General features: G+C 34.9%; 1 protein-coding gene across 1 annotated transcript; it reads left to right on the top strand.

Annotated features, from left to right (window-relative positions):
• Positions 1 to 6,048: 6,048 nt before the first annotated feature.
• Positions 6,049 to 16,708, top strand: LOC129872895 (protein S-acyltransferase 10-like). The gene is made up of 11 exons (XM_055947845.1): positions 6,049 to 6,283; positions 6,397 to 6,511; positions 7,773 to 7,847; positions 7,956 to 8,027; positions 8,171 to 8,308; positions 9,458 to 9,491; positions 10,418 to 10,527; positions 11,873 to 11,959; positions 15,196 to 15,279; positions 15,899 to 15,964; positions 16,196 to 16,708. Exons 1-11 carry the CDS (start codon positions 6,232 to 6,234, stop codon positions 16,371 to 16,373), a joined length of 1,011 nt encoding a protein of 336 aa, XP_055803820.1. The 5' UTR covers positions 6,049 to 6,231; the 3' UTR covers positions 16,374 to 16,708.
• The last annotated feature ends 434 nt before the right edge of the window (positions 16,709 to 17,142 follow it).

The raw sequence follows: 17,142 nt of genomic DNA, 5'->3' as shown, positions 1-17,142 counted from the left end.
TCGCCTCCAAATTATGATCATCTTGATCATTTATTCCTTTCCTTTTTCGAGGATTTTTATCTTTGGAACCAAATGGTCTTCCACGTTTTAAGCGTGGTCTAGACTCATTTGCCTGAATAAGTTGTCCTACCGGGACATCAACTCGAACTTGAGCATTAGCAGCTGGGATATGCGATTTAGTAACCCGTGGAAGGTTAGTAAATGCATCCGGCAGTTGATTTGCAATATTCTGCAAATAAATCATCTTTTGAACTTCTTGCTCACATTGATTTGTTCGAGGATCTAAATGAGATAGTAACAATGAATTCCAATCTATCTCATTTTTCAACTGCTTATGTTCTCCCCCTAATGTTGGGTATACTGATTCATCAAAATAACAATCAGCGAATCTTGCCGTAAATAAATCTCCAGTCATAGGTTCCAGATATTTTATAATAGAAGGAGATTCATACCCAACATATATTCCCAACCTTCTTTGGGGACCCATCTTTGTGCGGTGCGGTGGAGCAATTGGGACATATACCGCACATCCAAATATTCTAAGATGGGATATATTTGGCTCCCTTCCAAATGCCAACTGTAATGGGGAAAATTCATGATAATTTGTTGACCTTACGCGCACAAGTGCTGCTGCATGCAAAATAGCATGCCCCCATACTGAAATAGGAAGTTTTGTCCTCATTAGCAATGGTCTAGCTATCCATTGGAGGCGTTTAATCAATGATTCTGCTAGACCATTTTGAGTATGTACATGAGCGACCGGATGCTCAGCTTTTATTCCAATCGACATACAATAATCATTAAATGATTGAGATGTGAATTCACCAGCATTATCAAGACGAATTGTCTTTATTGCATAATCTGGAAATTGTGCTCTTAACCTTATAATTTGAGCTAACAATCTCGCAAAAGCCATGTTGCGAGTTGATAATAAGCACACATGTGACCATCTTGTAGATGCATCTATCAAGACCATATAATATTTAAATGGTCCACATGAAGGGTGAATTGGCCCACATATATCACCCTGTATACGTTCCAGAAACGCAGGGAATTCAATCCCAACCTTAGTTGCTGATGGTTTGATAATCAGTTTTCCTTGGGAACAAGCAACACAAGAGAATTCCTTAGATTGAAGAATTTTCTGATTCTTCAAAGTGTGTCCATGTGAATTCTCAATAATTCTGCGCATCATATTATAACCGGGATGGCCCAACCGGTCATGCCAAATGATAAAATCATTAGAATCAGTAAACCTTTTGTTTACAATGGCATGTGATTCAACAGTACCAATATTTGTATGGTACAACCCAGAAGAAAGTGCAGGTAATTTTTCGTGCACAATTTTCTTCTCCATATTTATTGTAGTAATATAAAGGTATTCAACATTTCCTTCATTTGCAGTCTCAATATGATAGCCATTTTGGCGAATAACCTTGAAACTTAACAAGTTTCTTTGAGACTTACTACAATATAATGCATTATCAATTACCAATATCGTTCCTCGAGGTAGTAATAAGGCTGCTTTTCCAGAGCCTTCAATTAATTTTGTACTACCAGATATTGTATTGACATAGGCCTTTTTCATAATCAAATGACAAAAATATTTCTTTTCTTTTAATATCGTATGAGTTGTGGCACTATCCAAAATGCACATATCTCCATTATTCATATTCAATCCAATTGAAGACTGATAAATTTATTTATCTTCATAAAATAAAAATGCATTGTAAAAAATAAAATAAGTAACAATTTTGCTAGAAAAACATAAGTCCTTTTTTTTTTTTAAAGTTAAATTATGGTAATTTAGAATTTAAAAAATTATATGATTCAATTATGATGAATGTTACAATAATTTAGTTTATGGAATTATATATTTATTAACCTTAAATAAATAGTATACACAAGTATTAAAAACAAATATATTATAAAACATTAATATAATATTCATCATGTATAGATAATTTATTTATTGACAAAAATAATACAATCATTATATATTATTAATGTCTAAAACATTAACAAGAATAAACAGTTAGTATAATGACATTAAATAAGGCGAATATTATTTTTAGTAACAATATGATATTAAGATTAAATAATAGCACACTAATAGTAATTAATTACAACATTGTAAAATAGCACAATTTAATAAACAATATACAATTATCATAAAAATGTGACCTTGATTATTTTTTTTTCTTCAAATACATAAACGTAAAAACACAATAATTCGAAGTACATGATAACATATTGAAAAACATGAAATTAAACATCAATTAAGATCCTTAAAAAAATCTTCAACCTCCAAATAAGTAATATCATTGAGGTCATTAAAATCATCATCCCTTAAGGCCAGATTTGTTTCAATATTATCATTATTCAAAGGCCTTGCCTCAACATTATTTTCGAACGCCAAGTGTGACTCTATCCGAGCATTAGAAGAAGAGGCACCACCTCTATTTGCCTTTCTTTTAAAAGAATTTTGATAAAGTCTTACAAAATGCTCAGGCGTCCGACATTCATTTTTCCAGTGGTCTTTCATGCCACAACGATGACAGTTACTTTTTGAAGGGCCATTTTGAGAACTGATATTGTTCTCCCTTTTATGTTGACCACCACCACGACGATTATTATATCGTCCTCTGCCATTGCCACGCCCACGCACATTATTGTGACCTTGATATTTATTATGTCTTCTTTCAGACTGGCCATGTGCTTTTACCATATTTGCCTCCGGTAACGGAGCAGTTCCAGTGGGACGGGCTTCATGATTTTTCATTAAAAGGGCATTATGTTGTTCAGCCACCAGAAGGCATGATATCAATTCAGAGTATTTTTTTAAAACCCTTTTCACGGTATTGCTGCTGTAATATTACATTAGAGGCATGAAAAGTAGTTAGTGTCTTTTCTAACATGTCCTCATCATTTATATTTTCCCCACATAATTTTAATTGGGAAGTTATTCTAAATACAGCAGAATTATACTCAATTACGGTTTTAAAATCTTGAAACCGTAAGTGCATCCACTCATAACGAGCCCTTGGCAATACCGTTGCCCTGAGGTGGTCATACCTCCCTTTTAAGTCTTTCCACAATTCAAGTGGATCTTTCACTGTCAAGTATTCCATTTTTAGGCTTTCATCTAGATGATGACGAAGGAAAATCATAGCCTTTGCTTTATCCTGACTTGATGCTGTATTTCCTTCAATTATAGCATCACCAAGACCCTTAGCGGTAAGGTGAATTTCAGCATCAAGTACCCATGACAAATAATTTTTACCAGAAATGTCAAGTGCCACAAATTCCAATTTTGACAAGTTTGACATGATGAAAATTAATTTGAAAGTAACAAAGATAACTTAAAAATTAAATTTCTTTAGTAGATATACCTGATATAGAAGTTAATTTTCTGAAAAATTAGAGCTTCGTGCTGATAACGTGTTATAAATTAACTTACTTGACAATTTTGTAAAGGAAGAAGAACAAGAGAGTAATATAGAAAGTATTAATAGAGAGAGTAGTAATATAGAGAGAGTAATAGTAATTCTCTTCTTTTATATGTTTTGTGTATTTTTACATTGAAGTTTAAGGCTATATTTATAGCCATATTTACAAGTGGAGGAAAATATTAGTGGCAATTTACCCACTTAAAAAGTAAATGGACTATCCACCATTTTAAGTGGACAACCATTTTACTTGGTTGATAATATTTTTTTGAATATCGCGATAAGTTGTCATTACCTCTGGCATAAAGTGTATTTAGGGGCATATATAATAAAATGGAACCCCTAAAGTTGACACCAATTTTTACTTAGATACTTAAATTAGGAGATGTTTATTTTAGATATTTATATAAGGGTCAAATGTGTCATTTTGAAAATCATCAAAATATATTAAGTGTGTGTAATGCACTCGCCTGACGTGCTAAAAACAACGAATTAAATAAAGACACGTGGCATATATATATCAAAAATAATTATCAAATAATGACTTTTGAATAGAAAAAAATGACCAATAATTTGATGACATGTGACATTTTTTTTATCCAAATAAAAAAAATTTAAAAATAAAAATTAACAACTATTAACCCCACCCACTCCAACCCCACCAGATCTTCTTCTCCTCCAACACCCACCCTATACTATTCATATCATCATCTAAAGAGGAAATAATGGAGCTATAATGACAAACAAAAATATAAATCAAATTGGGTCAAAAAATTATTTTTCCATTGAGTTACTAACAGTTATTCCACATCAGCAAGAGTAAAACTCCACCAATTCATCTAATGACTCTGGCTGAGGATCTGCATTTTCAAGCATCCATAGCAAATGTTCAAACAGAACAATTTCACATCCAACTGTAATATATTATTCAGACTCCCCGGACCTTTCCACGAGTTCGCGAAATAGCGGCTGGTCGATAACTTCGGAGCTCACCAGGTACCGACGGCGATATTTTTCGACGTAGACTGTGTGCAAATTCTTGGCGGAGCAGTGATTTTCATAGGAAAAGGCATCATCTTCTTCGGAAGAAGAATGATGATGTGTTGCTATGCCTGCGCTGTCATTTACGCTGCCAATTTTGAAGAATTGCATTTTCTTCGGTACGGATTTTAAAGAATTCAAATCTTAAAGAACCACAATAAAATTCGAAGCCTAATTAAAAAACAAATGGGCTATTCTCTAATTTCTTAAAAAATATATATTTTTTGTTCTTCTTCTTCTACATTTTTTAGCTGCCATTTTTCATTAATGGTGAAATAGATTTCAACTTTTGTAACTCATCATGAACTGAGTCTTTCAAATAAAATATGTCATCCGCCAAAGTAAGTCGCCGTAGAGCTATCAAAAATTGTGTCCGTAAGGAAAAAGAAAGTTAAAATGGAAAACAACATGAGCCAAATGAATGTAATGAAGAAGAAGAACAACAAAAAAATATTTTAAAAGAAAAAAATGTTCTTCACGTGCTTAAAATGGGTGCAGCACACGTAATGTGTCAAGTCAGCATAAAGTGTCAAAATAACACATTGGAGTCTTACTTGAGGTGTCTAAAATGAACAAAACCTAAATGAGGTGTCTAAGTGAAAGTTGGTGTCAACTTTAGGGGGCTACCGATGAGTCTAATAAAATTGAGCCATCTAAATTTTTGATGACCATGCCATGTCATTTTCTTAAATTTTATACTGGAAATATTATATTTATGAGGTAAATCAAATGCGAGTTATTTAAGATAAATGGAGGTGGAAATAATTTTATGACTATTTTTAAATTGAATAGATAAATAATTTTTTTTATAGATTTTTTAGCGTAAAAATGAAAAAAAAAATTCATTTGAAAGTGAGATTGAATTGACAAAGCAAGAGTATTCAAAAGAGAGACGAGAAGTCGAATTCCACTTGATCCTTGCTACTGCTCATGAATCAAATTACACTTAGCGCGTCCAAAAGGTAGATGCTGACAATAACAATAACATATTTAATGAAATCTCACAAATAAGGTTTAGAAATAATTAAATATGTACAAACCTTAATAATACCTCGTGCAGATAGAAAAATTGTTTTCAAAAAATTCTTGGCTCAAGTGCAGTAAATCAAGGCACAAAAAACAATGAGACAGTGTAAAGTCTTACCAAAAGAGAACTTAAAAAAAATAATGTGATGTCCAAAACACAAAACACAACATACTAACATATATTATAGAAAACAAGAGCTACAATATGACAACTAGTAGGGTCACAAACACCATCCACCCTAAGTAAGCCAACTACACTACCTACTAATCTTCTACTCTAATACGAATCCTCCAAACCTTTCTATCTAAGGTAATGTCCTCGATAATTTGTTGCTCCATCATATCATGTCTTATCATCCCTCATTAATACTTTTTCGACCTACCTCTGCCTCTTCTTTTATAACCAACTTCTCGCACCTCCTAAATAGTACATCTAGGCATCCCTTCTTTTCATAACGAAACCATTCCAGTCTAGCTTTCCTCCCTGGATCCATAGAAATAAAATTGTAAAATATAAAACCAAATGCTTTAGCAGCATTAATAATCACATGGCACGTTTCACATCTGATTGAATGCGAACTTATTATTTTATCTTTCTCTCTCCCCATCCACTGTTGTGTTATTCGACTCTTCTTCAATTTTACCACCAAACTCCAAATTCTGAATACATTAAATCTGGAGATGAATTCCCATTGAAAATTTCAGTGAGAAGAGGATGGTAGCATTATGTGGCGGTCTCTCCTTCTTCCCCTGCGTCTCCGACCCTGGTAACCCTTCCATTTTGTATATGTATCTTCAGTATAAACTGTTTCTTCAATTGATTCTTCGTGTTTTTTTTTGAATTATGTATATATTTTTGTTTTTTGATGATTGATTTTAGCTCGGAGATCGGCCTTTTGCTTGAAATTAGCGTTGGTGATGCTGCATCTGACCTATGTCGCTGTTCTATTTGGTTTTGACAAAGAATTGATTCACAAAACCAAAGAAGGCCCCTGGTAACTGATATACCCAACTCTACTATCATTTGTTTCAAAAAATGTCATGAAAACATTATCCTTATACCTTTATAATAGTAGTGGTAGGATTTTCGATATCATTGTCTCATTGGTTTATTTTATACTATGGGGTAAAGCAGTGAGCTGATTTTTAAGTTGAGGCTAGTATATGAAGGAATCAATGACATGGAATTGGTTGGAAGATGCAACCTTGAGATAAGCAGCATTTGTTTTCCACTGCTTGTTAAATTTTTTTAGCTAAGAGTAGTGATTTAGTTTCAGATTAGCTAAAGACCATATTGATCATCAAATGGCAAGGGCTTCTGTATCAATCCTTCAATTAAACTGATTTAGTAATATTTTTCTGAGAAAACAATAGTGTTGGCGTATACACATGTTAGAAAGAGTTGGTTGCTGAGCTTATTTCTCCATCTCAAGAGAGTAAAATTGGGCTCTGAGGATATATTAAGGAAAATTGTAGGCTTCCAGGGTTGGTTGGGGTCTGAGTGCAATGAAAGAGAAGGAGACAGGAACTTTAGCTCTTAAAGTGAGTCCATTCTCTTTTGAAATTTAGGCTTAAACATTTGGACGAGTGACAATCAAGTTGTGAGTGGTTAATAAAACTTTTGTAGAGATTCATAGGACTTAAGTACCCCATCTGGCATTGGACATTATAGATCATGTGTGGTTAATAAGACATTTAAGTCAACAACTTTTTTGAGATTTAAGATTAAACTTTCAGGTGAGTTGTAATCAGGTTAAATTTTTATGGTTGGTACTGAGGTAGGAACAACTATAAAATTGTAAGAGCTAGACTTGCATGTGGTAAAATTGCTTTTCGTCCTTCAGATTCAAAATATGAAAAACCATATTTTATTGATGTGGTAGAAAACAACGAGTTCTAGACACAATTCATTGTGAAGGTGTATATAGGAATGAAGGTTCTTTTACCTCACAGTCCTGTGTTTCATTAGAACCTTCTCTCTGTTTTTCCTTTTCGGAATCTAAAACTCCATCATGGTACTCAAACGGAAAGATATTTTTATTTTGGGGGTAGAGATCTAGATTTACTGCCCATCAATATAAACTTTTAGAACTTTGTAAATATAGAATACCAAAGGGATCATACTTGAGTTATTCCAATGCAACTTTATAGTTTTCATATCTTTGATTGTTTCGCTGTATTATTATTCTAAATGTTTCACTTTGTTTTTGGCTCTTTTGATGAAATTGCTGACCGCCCTCCTTTTTTGCCTTCAAGGTACATGGCAGTGTATTTGCTGCTGCTTGTTGCTACACTGGCTCAATACTTCATCACCTCTGGTTCTTCTCCTGGGTAATTAGGCTGGAATTTTGTTCTTAAGCTAAGCTATACGGAGTCTTTATTAGCTTCACCTACTACATTGTGAAGGGCCTTAAAAAGTTATTTTTCATGAACATGTAGCTATGTTCTTGATGCAATGAGGGCTATGAATGAGACAGATGCATCGCGTAATAGGGAAACAATTACCTCTATGTAAGATATTTTCCTCTCTGGTTCTTTACCTGCAAAATAAGTAAGTGGAGTACAATGATTATTCCCTGAAAATCAAGTGGAAAAGGGGTTTATCTAATTTCTGTTGTTTTTTGCCTTTTGTGATGTTATATGATCAAGCAAAGACAGCCAGCTTCGAGCAAAAATGGTAGTGTAGTTATTACAATCGACAGAAACCAGTTAGAAAAGAATCTTCTAGGCAGTGGTACAACTTCTTGGGAAAAGCTAGTGATGGATATGTATCCTCCAGGAACATCTGTTAGGTAATGCTGACTTGACAATCAGCATGTTTATTCATTTCTTGTTATATTTAAAGCAGCTCGAGTGTTTTGTAGCTATTATACAGCCTGATTTGAGTCTGTGAAATGTGCTTAATGAACTATATATTTCATGGTGCTAGTTGGACTCTTAAATTTAAAAGCTTGCGGTGATAAATATATTTATCTCCACTATTTATTTCAAACAACATGGTGCTTGCCTGCTTGGCTACGAGATCAGCTGTTGGTGAACATATTTATGCTTTCAGATATAAATGTTATAGCAAGGTACTCCATTTGTAAACTGCATAATCCTATGAAGAAGCAAAACTGCAGTATAGCATGCAAGTGGAGCCCTTTATGTGAAGCAGGAGAAGCTTAATCTTGCATTTATTAAGAAATCAAGACATGGTAAAGAAATATCCATATGAGCAAATCATGACATTTGTTATGCGTGGGTTGTTTAAAGGTGTAACTGATGGGAATCAGCTACAGCTGTTTGCATTGACAAGGATGGTGATTTTCCTCTCAAGATTCTTTACACCAACGGATCTTGACAATTATTAGATGAGTTTGTTGTAACCCCTAATATCTCCTCAGTAATGTGCACAATTTGTGTGAGTAGCCCGTTCTCTTGTTCATCGCTTTTAGAAGCAGTTAGCGATGGATTATATAATATTGAATGCCTAGCCATTGTTAAATTGTGATATAATTGCATCAAAAGAACGGGGAATTATTGCCTTAAGCTTTGCCATTGTAAATTCTTCTTGTCTCTCTTTGATGATGAAGTTTGTATTATCTTGGAGCTTCATGGCATTTTAAATTCTAATAATGATTTGGTGCTTGTTGCTGGTGGGAGGTGGCAAGTATCCCGTGGAATTAGTCGAGGTGCGTGCAAACTAGCCTGGACACCACAATTATCAAATATATATATATATATATATATATATATATATTCTAATAATGATTTTCTCAGTTGGTGGACGGATATTTATGATGTAACTTTAGTCTACCAAAATTATTTCCTTTCTATGTTCTTTCCATTCCACATTTTTAGGTAGAAATGTTACTGTACAGTTGTGTGGTTGTGGATTGCATAATTTGCTTAGTGTTCTCATCAAATTCCCTTGCTAACTAATTCTCTCTCTTTTCCAGAAGTGTGACTTGCACATACTGTAATATAATGCAGGTAAAAACTTCTATCTATGTCTTCCATTCATATGCAAAGCAAATGTTTCAAATATTTGCTGGTGATTCTTAATGATCGGGAGTATCTTTGCATTAGTCTAATTTTTTACATGATATGGGAGCTATATGCAATAAACCTCTGTGATAGGTTTTGGCATGAAATGAGTTGAATTTCGGACCTTAATTGAGTTGCAATTTTTTTTCTCTCTCGTGAACATTGCTTGTTTTACCAACATATTCCATCCATACATGCCATACTTTCATTGAGGCATGCATCCTTAATACATGTGCAGCTGGTTGTATGAGACAAACGGAACATTGATAGTCTCTCTTGCTTTTGGAATTGGTGAAGTCGAACTTCGTCTTATCTTGTGTGCATATCTTTGTGAAAGCATCTTGGCTAGTTCTCCTAGTTGGACACCATGTATATACCTTTTTCTGTTCTTTTCTTTGATCTCTTATGTCAGAGCATGGCATGCTGACATGTAATTTCCAACATTCTTAGTCTCAGTGATGCATTTTGGATTGGACTTTGTTTGGAGATTCTGTGGTCTTGTGTCTGGTGCTAGCTTGAAACTTCAAACTGCTTCTGTTTTCTTTCAATTCAAATATATTTATACAACAAAGATTAACATATGCTTTTGAAATCTAATAATCCTGCTAAATTACACATCATGGTCCTTGTATTTGCACATTCTCCTGCCTAAACAGATTATCTTTTTTGACAAGCACTAAAACTTTTCCCACTGGGAAAGATCAAAAAGGTCAAGTTAATAGGTAAAAACTAAAAGAGGAAAAGTGGGTTAAACAATAAGACTTCCCATTGATTATTTTTCTTGTTAAGTACTTGTTACTTTTCCTGTTATGTAGTTACAGTTTTGCCAACAATTTTCAGACTTATAAATCTTTATTCTACTTGAATTCCAGCCTCCACGAGCTAAACACTGTCATGATTGTGACAAATGCATTCTCCAGTTTGATCATCACTGTGTTTGGCTTGGCACATGCGTAGGACAGGGTAACCATTGCCGGTTTTGGTGAGCAAGTATTCCTCAATTTGATACACTCATGTTATTTGTTGCTTGCTGTTCAAGAAAAAAGCATTCTTCTAATTCAGTTGAAGACATTTAAGTGCACTGGCCAACCCCCTTTAACACCCCCCCCCCCCCCCATAGAGATGTTTTTTCTATATGGGGTGAAATCTGTATGAATTTCAAGATATAATAGGTTTTTCGAGACAATTTCCTTCCATGTGATTATAGGTCTACCTCATCCTTTTTAATACCTTCAATACCATCGTTTCGCCCATATGGACTGGTGTATCTGGAGGTTGACATAAGACATAACCAAACCGTCTCAAGTGAACTCTTGGTTCTTATCATCTACATGTACAACTTGCACCTCCTGCCGAGTGTGATCATTTTTAATATTATACAATCTTTTTTCTGGTCTCACATTTGACATCCGCATTTCACGACGCTTGTAGATATGCCAGACCTTAGTGGCTCAACATTCACTCCCATATAACATTGCCGGTCTTATGATCACTCTATAGAACTTATGTTTCACTTTGATAGATATCCTATTATCGCATACCTCTGGTAGCGCTTCTCCAATTTAAATATCTTATTTTGATTTTTCATCAAAACTTAGGTAGTTTTACGTAGGCTATTAATCTGAAGCAACCATCCTCCTTCATTTGGGCGTGTGACCAACAGATTTAACATAAATACATTTAAGCTTAGAGATTTATGTTTTAGATGCAATCCTTGTTTCTGGAAAACAATACATACATATGTTCATATATTTGTCTGCATCCCTCTCTTTTAGCGTTATTCCTTTTTCCCAGTTGTTTTGTCATTAAAGGGGAACACAAGGTTATTCTGTGTCCTTTATGATTTAGTTGACAATTTTAAAATGTATTTTAAGATTATATTTTCCTTAAAGGAAGTGGTATTGTCCACGGCAAGTTGGATAGGTCAAAAATTGGCCAAAGTTCAGTAAGTTTGAAACACCTGTAAGAATATGTTGGGGCATTTTATGGAGTGCAGCAAGACTTGGAGACTTTGATGGTTGGGCTTGTCTCCTTCTTGGAAGAGGTTCTTTAAAATGTCTAATTCATTGGTATCTAATTTGCCAAAGCAATAGGCTATGGGTCTATAACATGCAAGCACACTTGATTTCTGAGCTTTCAACTGGCTATAGCCATTAGTTTACATGTCAAAACTATACTTTTTTCTTTTTGTAGCTGTTGAGTTTATATTGCATGTACACATGGTGCTTTTTTTCTATAGGAAATTCCTGTTTATATTTGTTTCTCAAGGTTTAAGACTTTAAGTTATTGATCTTTAATATAGTTATTCACCTTTCCAAGTATAACAGGTGGTATATTTGCTCGGAAACAGCCTTGTCTCTTTGGACTGGCACTTTATATATTCAGTATTTGAAGTCTCACGTATTAAAACCATGGTACGTATCTGTTTGTCAATGCTTTATCTTTTAAGTGTTTCTTTTTTCAATAGCCTCGTGGCTTAAAAAGAGATGGGAGTTTTGGATCTCGTCACTGAAATATATGTCTTCCTTTTTTGTTCTACAATGTCCTCCCATTTAAAAAGAAAATATGAATGGAGCTTTAGGTGAACATACTAGAGAAGGATAATCTGCATTGCTGTCCAACTTAAATTGAACCTGTGAATTTTTATGGTTTATGCTTCTTGAACTTCTAATGGAAGTTTGTTAGTTTTCCCGTTCAACTTCACCCATGTGCCCTTTGCATAGTCAGTCTAATCCTGATAAAGGAAGGAGGTTGCAGTAGGTTAACGGTCAGCATAAAAATATTCAGTCTCATGAATCCTATAGACATTGGCGGACCGAACTGTTTTTGGGATTGAGGTATAGTTGATTTATTTTGATATGTTGGCTTCAATTGCCTTAGGGTAAGCTAAAAGTTGATTCAGTACTCTTTTCATCTTTTTCTTCTTTTAAATTTCAACTTGATGAAGCGGATTCTTGCATTTGTTGATACTTTTAAAGGAAGTTCCAAATTTTGTTGGATGGAACACAGATGAGTGGATTTGAATCTGTTGTTGCATGAAATGTCTATCCCTCTTTATAGATGTAAGAAGCTTGGAAAAAAGGCGATGCCTTTACCCTTTAATCACTGTTGGCATTGCCTCAGTCACAGAAGGTTAACTCTAACTGAACAATCCGAAGAGAAAACAACGAAGACTTGGAGTGTGAATAACCATGGGAGTTATAATATTTAGTTGTTATAAAATGACAGTGCAGATATGATTTAGCAATCCTGACCTTAATCCCTGTTAGAATAGGAATAGGTGTACACAATCCTACTTAGAATAGGAATAGGAATAGTATATAGTATCCTACTTGGTAAAGGATTGTATTATAGTGTCTATAAATAGGGTCTTTGTGTAATAATGTAAATACACAATTCAATACTATTCTTATCCAATATTTCTCACATGGTATCAGAGCCTCTACGATCTTGGTAGAGAACCAAAAAAAAGCTTCCGCAACCGGTTGGCGGTTATAACTTATATAGCCGCTCGTCTAGCCAATGGTTATGTTAACAAAAGTAGGGCAAATGATATATATATGAACCCCATATTCAGGGAAAGAAAAATCAATCAGATAGGCCACCGTGCGTCAATTTTCGGCGACTTTCTAGGGCTGTTTTGTGTCAACCCCATATCCGTCAGTGTTTGTGTAGCACCGTGCACCTTTTTGGTGACTACTTTCTTATATCTAATTTGTGTAGCACTGTGCCATCTTTTCGGTGGCTACTTTTTCATATTTAATTTGTGTAGCACTGTGCTATTTTTCCGGTGACAACTTTCTCATATCCGATTTGTGTAGCACCGTGCATCTTTCCAGTAACTACTTTTTCATATCTGATTTGTGTAGCACCGTGTATATTTTCGGACTACTTCTCATATTTAATTTGCGCAGTACCGTGGATTTTTCAGAACTACTTTCTCATATCTCAGTTGCATAGCAGCATGTGTCTCTTCGGTGACTCCTCAGATTTGATTTGCGTAGTCGGGTTCAAGCCTTGGAAATAGCCTCTGGCAGAAATGCAAGGCAAGGCTGCGTACAATAGACCCTTGTGGTCAGGCCCTTCCCCGGACCCCGCGCATAGCGAGAGCTTTAGTGCACCGGGCTGCCCTTTTTAGTTCCATGCGTCTTTCTGGTGATTCCTCAAATCTGATTTGCATAGGGTCGTGCCATCATTTCGACCCTACCCATACAATTCTCTTGCTTTGTAGGGTTGTGGCATCATTTTGACCCTACTTATATAATTTTATTTCTCAAATTGTGACCACTTTCAGCCATCATGTGCATGAGCATGTTTCGTCCAATTTTACGGTGACTTTCTTGTTTAAGATCTACTCATCCCTTGATTTTGAGATGACCCATATATTTATATCATATTTCAAGAACTTTCTGTTTCAGATTTACTTTTGCCAAAACAAAAAAAGAAGAAGGTATACTCAGATTTTGGGTTGGATTACAATGATATTTTCCCTCCTGTGGCTAAAATAGCATATGTCCGCATTTTCCTATCTATGGTTGTCGTTCCTCATTGGCCTTTTAATCAGTTGGACATTAATAATGTTTTTCTCCATGGTGATTTCGAGGAAGAAATCTATATGGAGCAACCGCCTGGTTTTGTTGCTCATGGGGGAGACTGGTAGCCTTGTATGTCGATTGTGTAAGTCACTCTATGGTCTGAAACAGTCTTCTCAAGCTTCGTTTAGGAAGTTCAACACTGTAATTTTATCATTCTGTATTTATCGACATTATGCATCAAATTTAGTATTTCATGTGAAGACTATGCTTATTGAGATTGACTGGCATTATGCATCAAATCCAGTAGTTCTTGAGAAGACTAAGCACATTGAGATTGACTATCAATTTTGTGAAGTCGAGTAATCAAATTGCAGATATCTCACCAAGTCCCTCACCGGTCCTCAAGCTAGGTACATATGATTTGTATGCATCAGCTTGAGGGGGAGTGTTAAAATAGGAATAGGTGCACACAATCCTACTTAGAATAGGAATAATATATAGTATCCTACTTGGTAAATGTTTGTATTATAGTGTCTATAAATAGGGTCTTTGTGTAATAATGTAAATACACAATTCAATAATGTTCTTCTTCAATATTTCTCACAATCCCAATGTCAGATGTCCTGACTTTTTTATCCAGATGAAATTTCATTTTCGGTGAACTGTCTTGAAGTTTCATTTGAGTGGGATGAAGGAAATTAGACTGATATGATGGGAGATAAAATTTGTTTTGTGTATGTGCACTGCATTTGTTTACTCTAAGTTGGGAGATTGAAAAAAGAATGATAAAATAGCTAGACTGAATTAATCTGTGAGTAGTGGTTCTTATTTAGGTTCCTTGAGTTGTCTAAGATGAATATGGCTTTACTGTGATTGTGTAACATTGCTAGAACCAAACTTTAAGCAATCAACTATGGTAACGGTAGGAAAAGAAGGGGCTACATCATGAGGACGACACTTAAGCTGATGTGACAAGGCAGTGCTGCCATGATGATTGGTTTTTCTTCTGTATATATATTTATCTGATGCAAACACATAAAAGATGAGGATTCTCTTGACAGTCTTGCAATCCAGAAAAACTAAAGATGTCAAATGTGGCGATGGCTTTGTTGCAGGTGGTCATATGCAATTGTGATCTTGCTGTTAGCTGCTTTATCTGTTTGCCTCTTCTTTCTTCTTCTCCTCCTCCTATTCCATAGGTAAGATTTCTCATCACTGGTTTGTAAAATCATGTTACTTTGCAGTATTTGGTAGTTTAGGTTTTCTTTGAAATCTGTTAAAGTTATTAAATGTCATGTGTATTGTTTCCTGGTTTATGTGGGCTTCTGGAAACCCTCTATCTTTGTGGGTGGTTAGGAATTCATGGACAAGGGTTGTAATGATTGTCACAATTTAATGAATAATTCACGTAAAGATGAGAGAAATAGACTCAATATCACTTCGATTTGATTTGTGAGATAGGTCACAACGCATTCGAACTAAGCTAGGGCAAACTTTGAGCTAATCTGTGACATGTTGGCTGGATTCATGAGTGAAGAGGCTGTGCTCTATCCATTCTAGTTTGGTTAGCGGTGGACTAAGTTGCCGGTCCAACAAGATGAGAAAACATCAGATATTCTTCGTTAGTCTTATCAATTGACATTTAGTCGATCTTGCAAAGTAGGAACATAAAATTTCAACTGCCACTGAAAATTGAAAAGGAGTGTCCTTTGCTCTTTTTCAGTATCATGAACTGGGCATGTGAAGTTTGCTCTGCAATACATTTCTAAAATGCCACTTGAGGAATAATAACTGAACTTTTACATGTTTCTTGGACAGCTATCTTATTTTGACAAATCAGACCACCTATGAGCTTGTTAGACGACGGCGCGTCCCCTATTTGAGGTTGGTTATTTCTTCATTTCTAGTATCATGTTATATTGTTGTAATGTAGCATGTATGTATCTCATGATTGCTTTGAGGCTGTGCTTCAATAATATGACAGCATATATTGGCTTAACATGAACTGCAGATGTAAACAACCTTTGGGGTTTTGAGTTATTCCAAATGAAGACTTGTATGGCCATCAGGATTTTCTTGTATAAAGCGTGAACTGACGCTTGCACTGACTTGCAGGAACATTCCAGAAAGAGTTTTTCCTTTTAGTAAAGGAGTATGCAGAAATTCGTACGAGTTCTGCTGTGCCGGGAGCAGTATGTACAGGATGGAACCACTGCCAACAGCACAAGAGCTTGAAGAGAAGTCGAGACCGTATACATGCTCTGATGTTTCAGCTTGTCGGTGTTGCTGTTGATCACTTGTGCTGTATCTGTGAGATGACACCACAATTTACCATCGATTGCACCAGTGTGAAAAATCTTCGTCAAGCATTCGTTTGTGGTATTGGTATCAACATCATTGGATGGTAATCATATGTACAATATTTCACATTTCTTTAAGGAATTCAAGATGTCTTCCCTTGCTTTTCAAAATGCTGCGGAATGTAAAATTGACACAAGTTTAGGATCGCCTGTTTGCAATTTAAACGTGGACGCATGGCTGTTCAAAATTGAACCTAAACTGATAACCCAAGCCAAAAAAATGCTATTGGTGTTAGGTTATTGGTTTAGGTTTTTTTTATTGGGTTACTATTTTTGTAATGGTTTAGAATTTTTACTTACCAGGTTAACGGATAACTAGATAGTAAATTAATAAATTACAATTATATCCTTCTGTACAGATTACTAAACTCATGGCAAGAATAGTTGTGTTTGTTGCATCATGTTCTTATGTTTATACCAAGCTACTTTCTGAACTTCAGCATTTTTTTGAAACTGTTATCAAAACACTGAACACCAAACTCATTGTTGGGGAATTTTTGAGAAGAAAGATTACAAGGTGCCAATGTTTGTTCCTGAGCAAATAATAATATGCCAACTCATATGTATGGTACATTTGGTTTGTTACTTTGTTTTTAAGTCATTCTCAATGAATAAAACTTTTCGTGTGAAATTTTATTAGTTAAATCAATAATTGAACTGACAACGATACCTTAATGGTTTTGTAATGATTTAACATGTCGA

This window comes from Solanum dulcamara, chromosome 11 (genome assembly GCF_947179165.1).
Source record: "Solanum dulcamara chromosome 11, daSolDulc1.2, whole genome shotgun sequence".
Taxonomy (NCBI): domain Eukaryota; kingdom Viridiplantae; phylum Streptophyta; class Magnoliopsida; order Solanales; family Solanaceae; genus Solanum; species Solanum dulcamara.
This window is presented reverse-complemented; position numbering and strand designations above follow the sequence as displayed.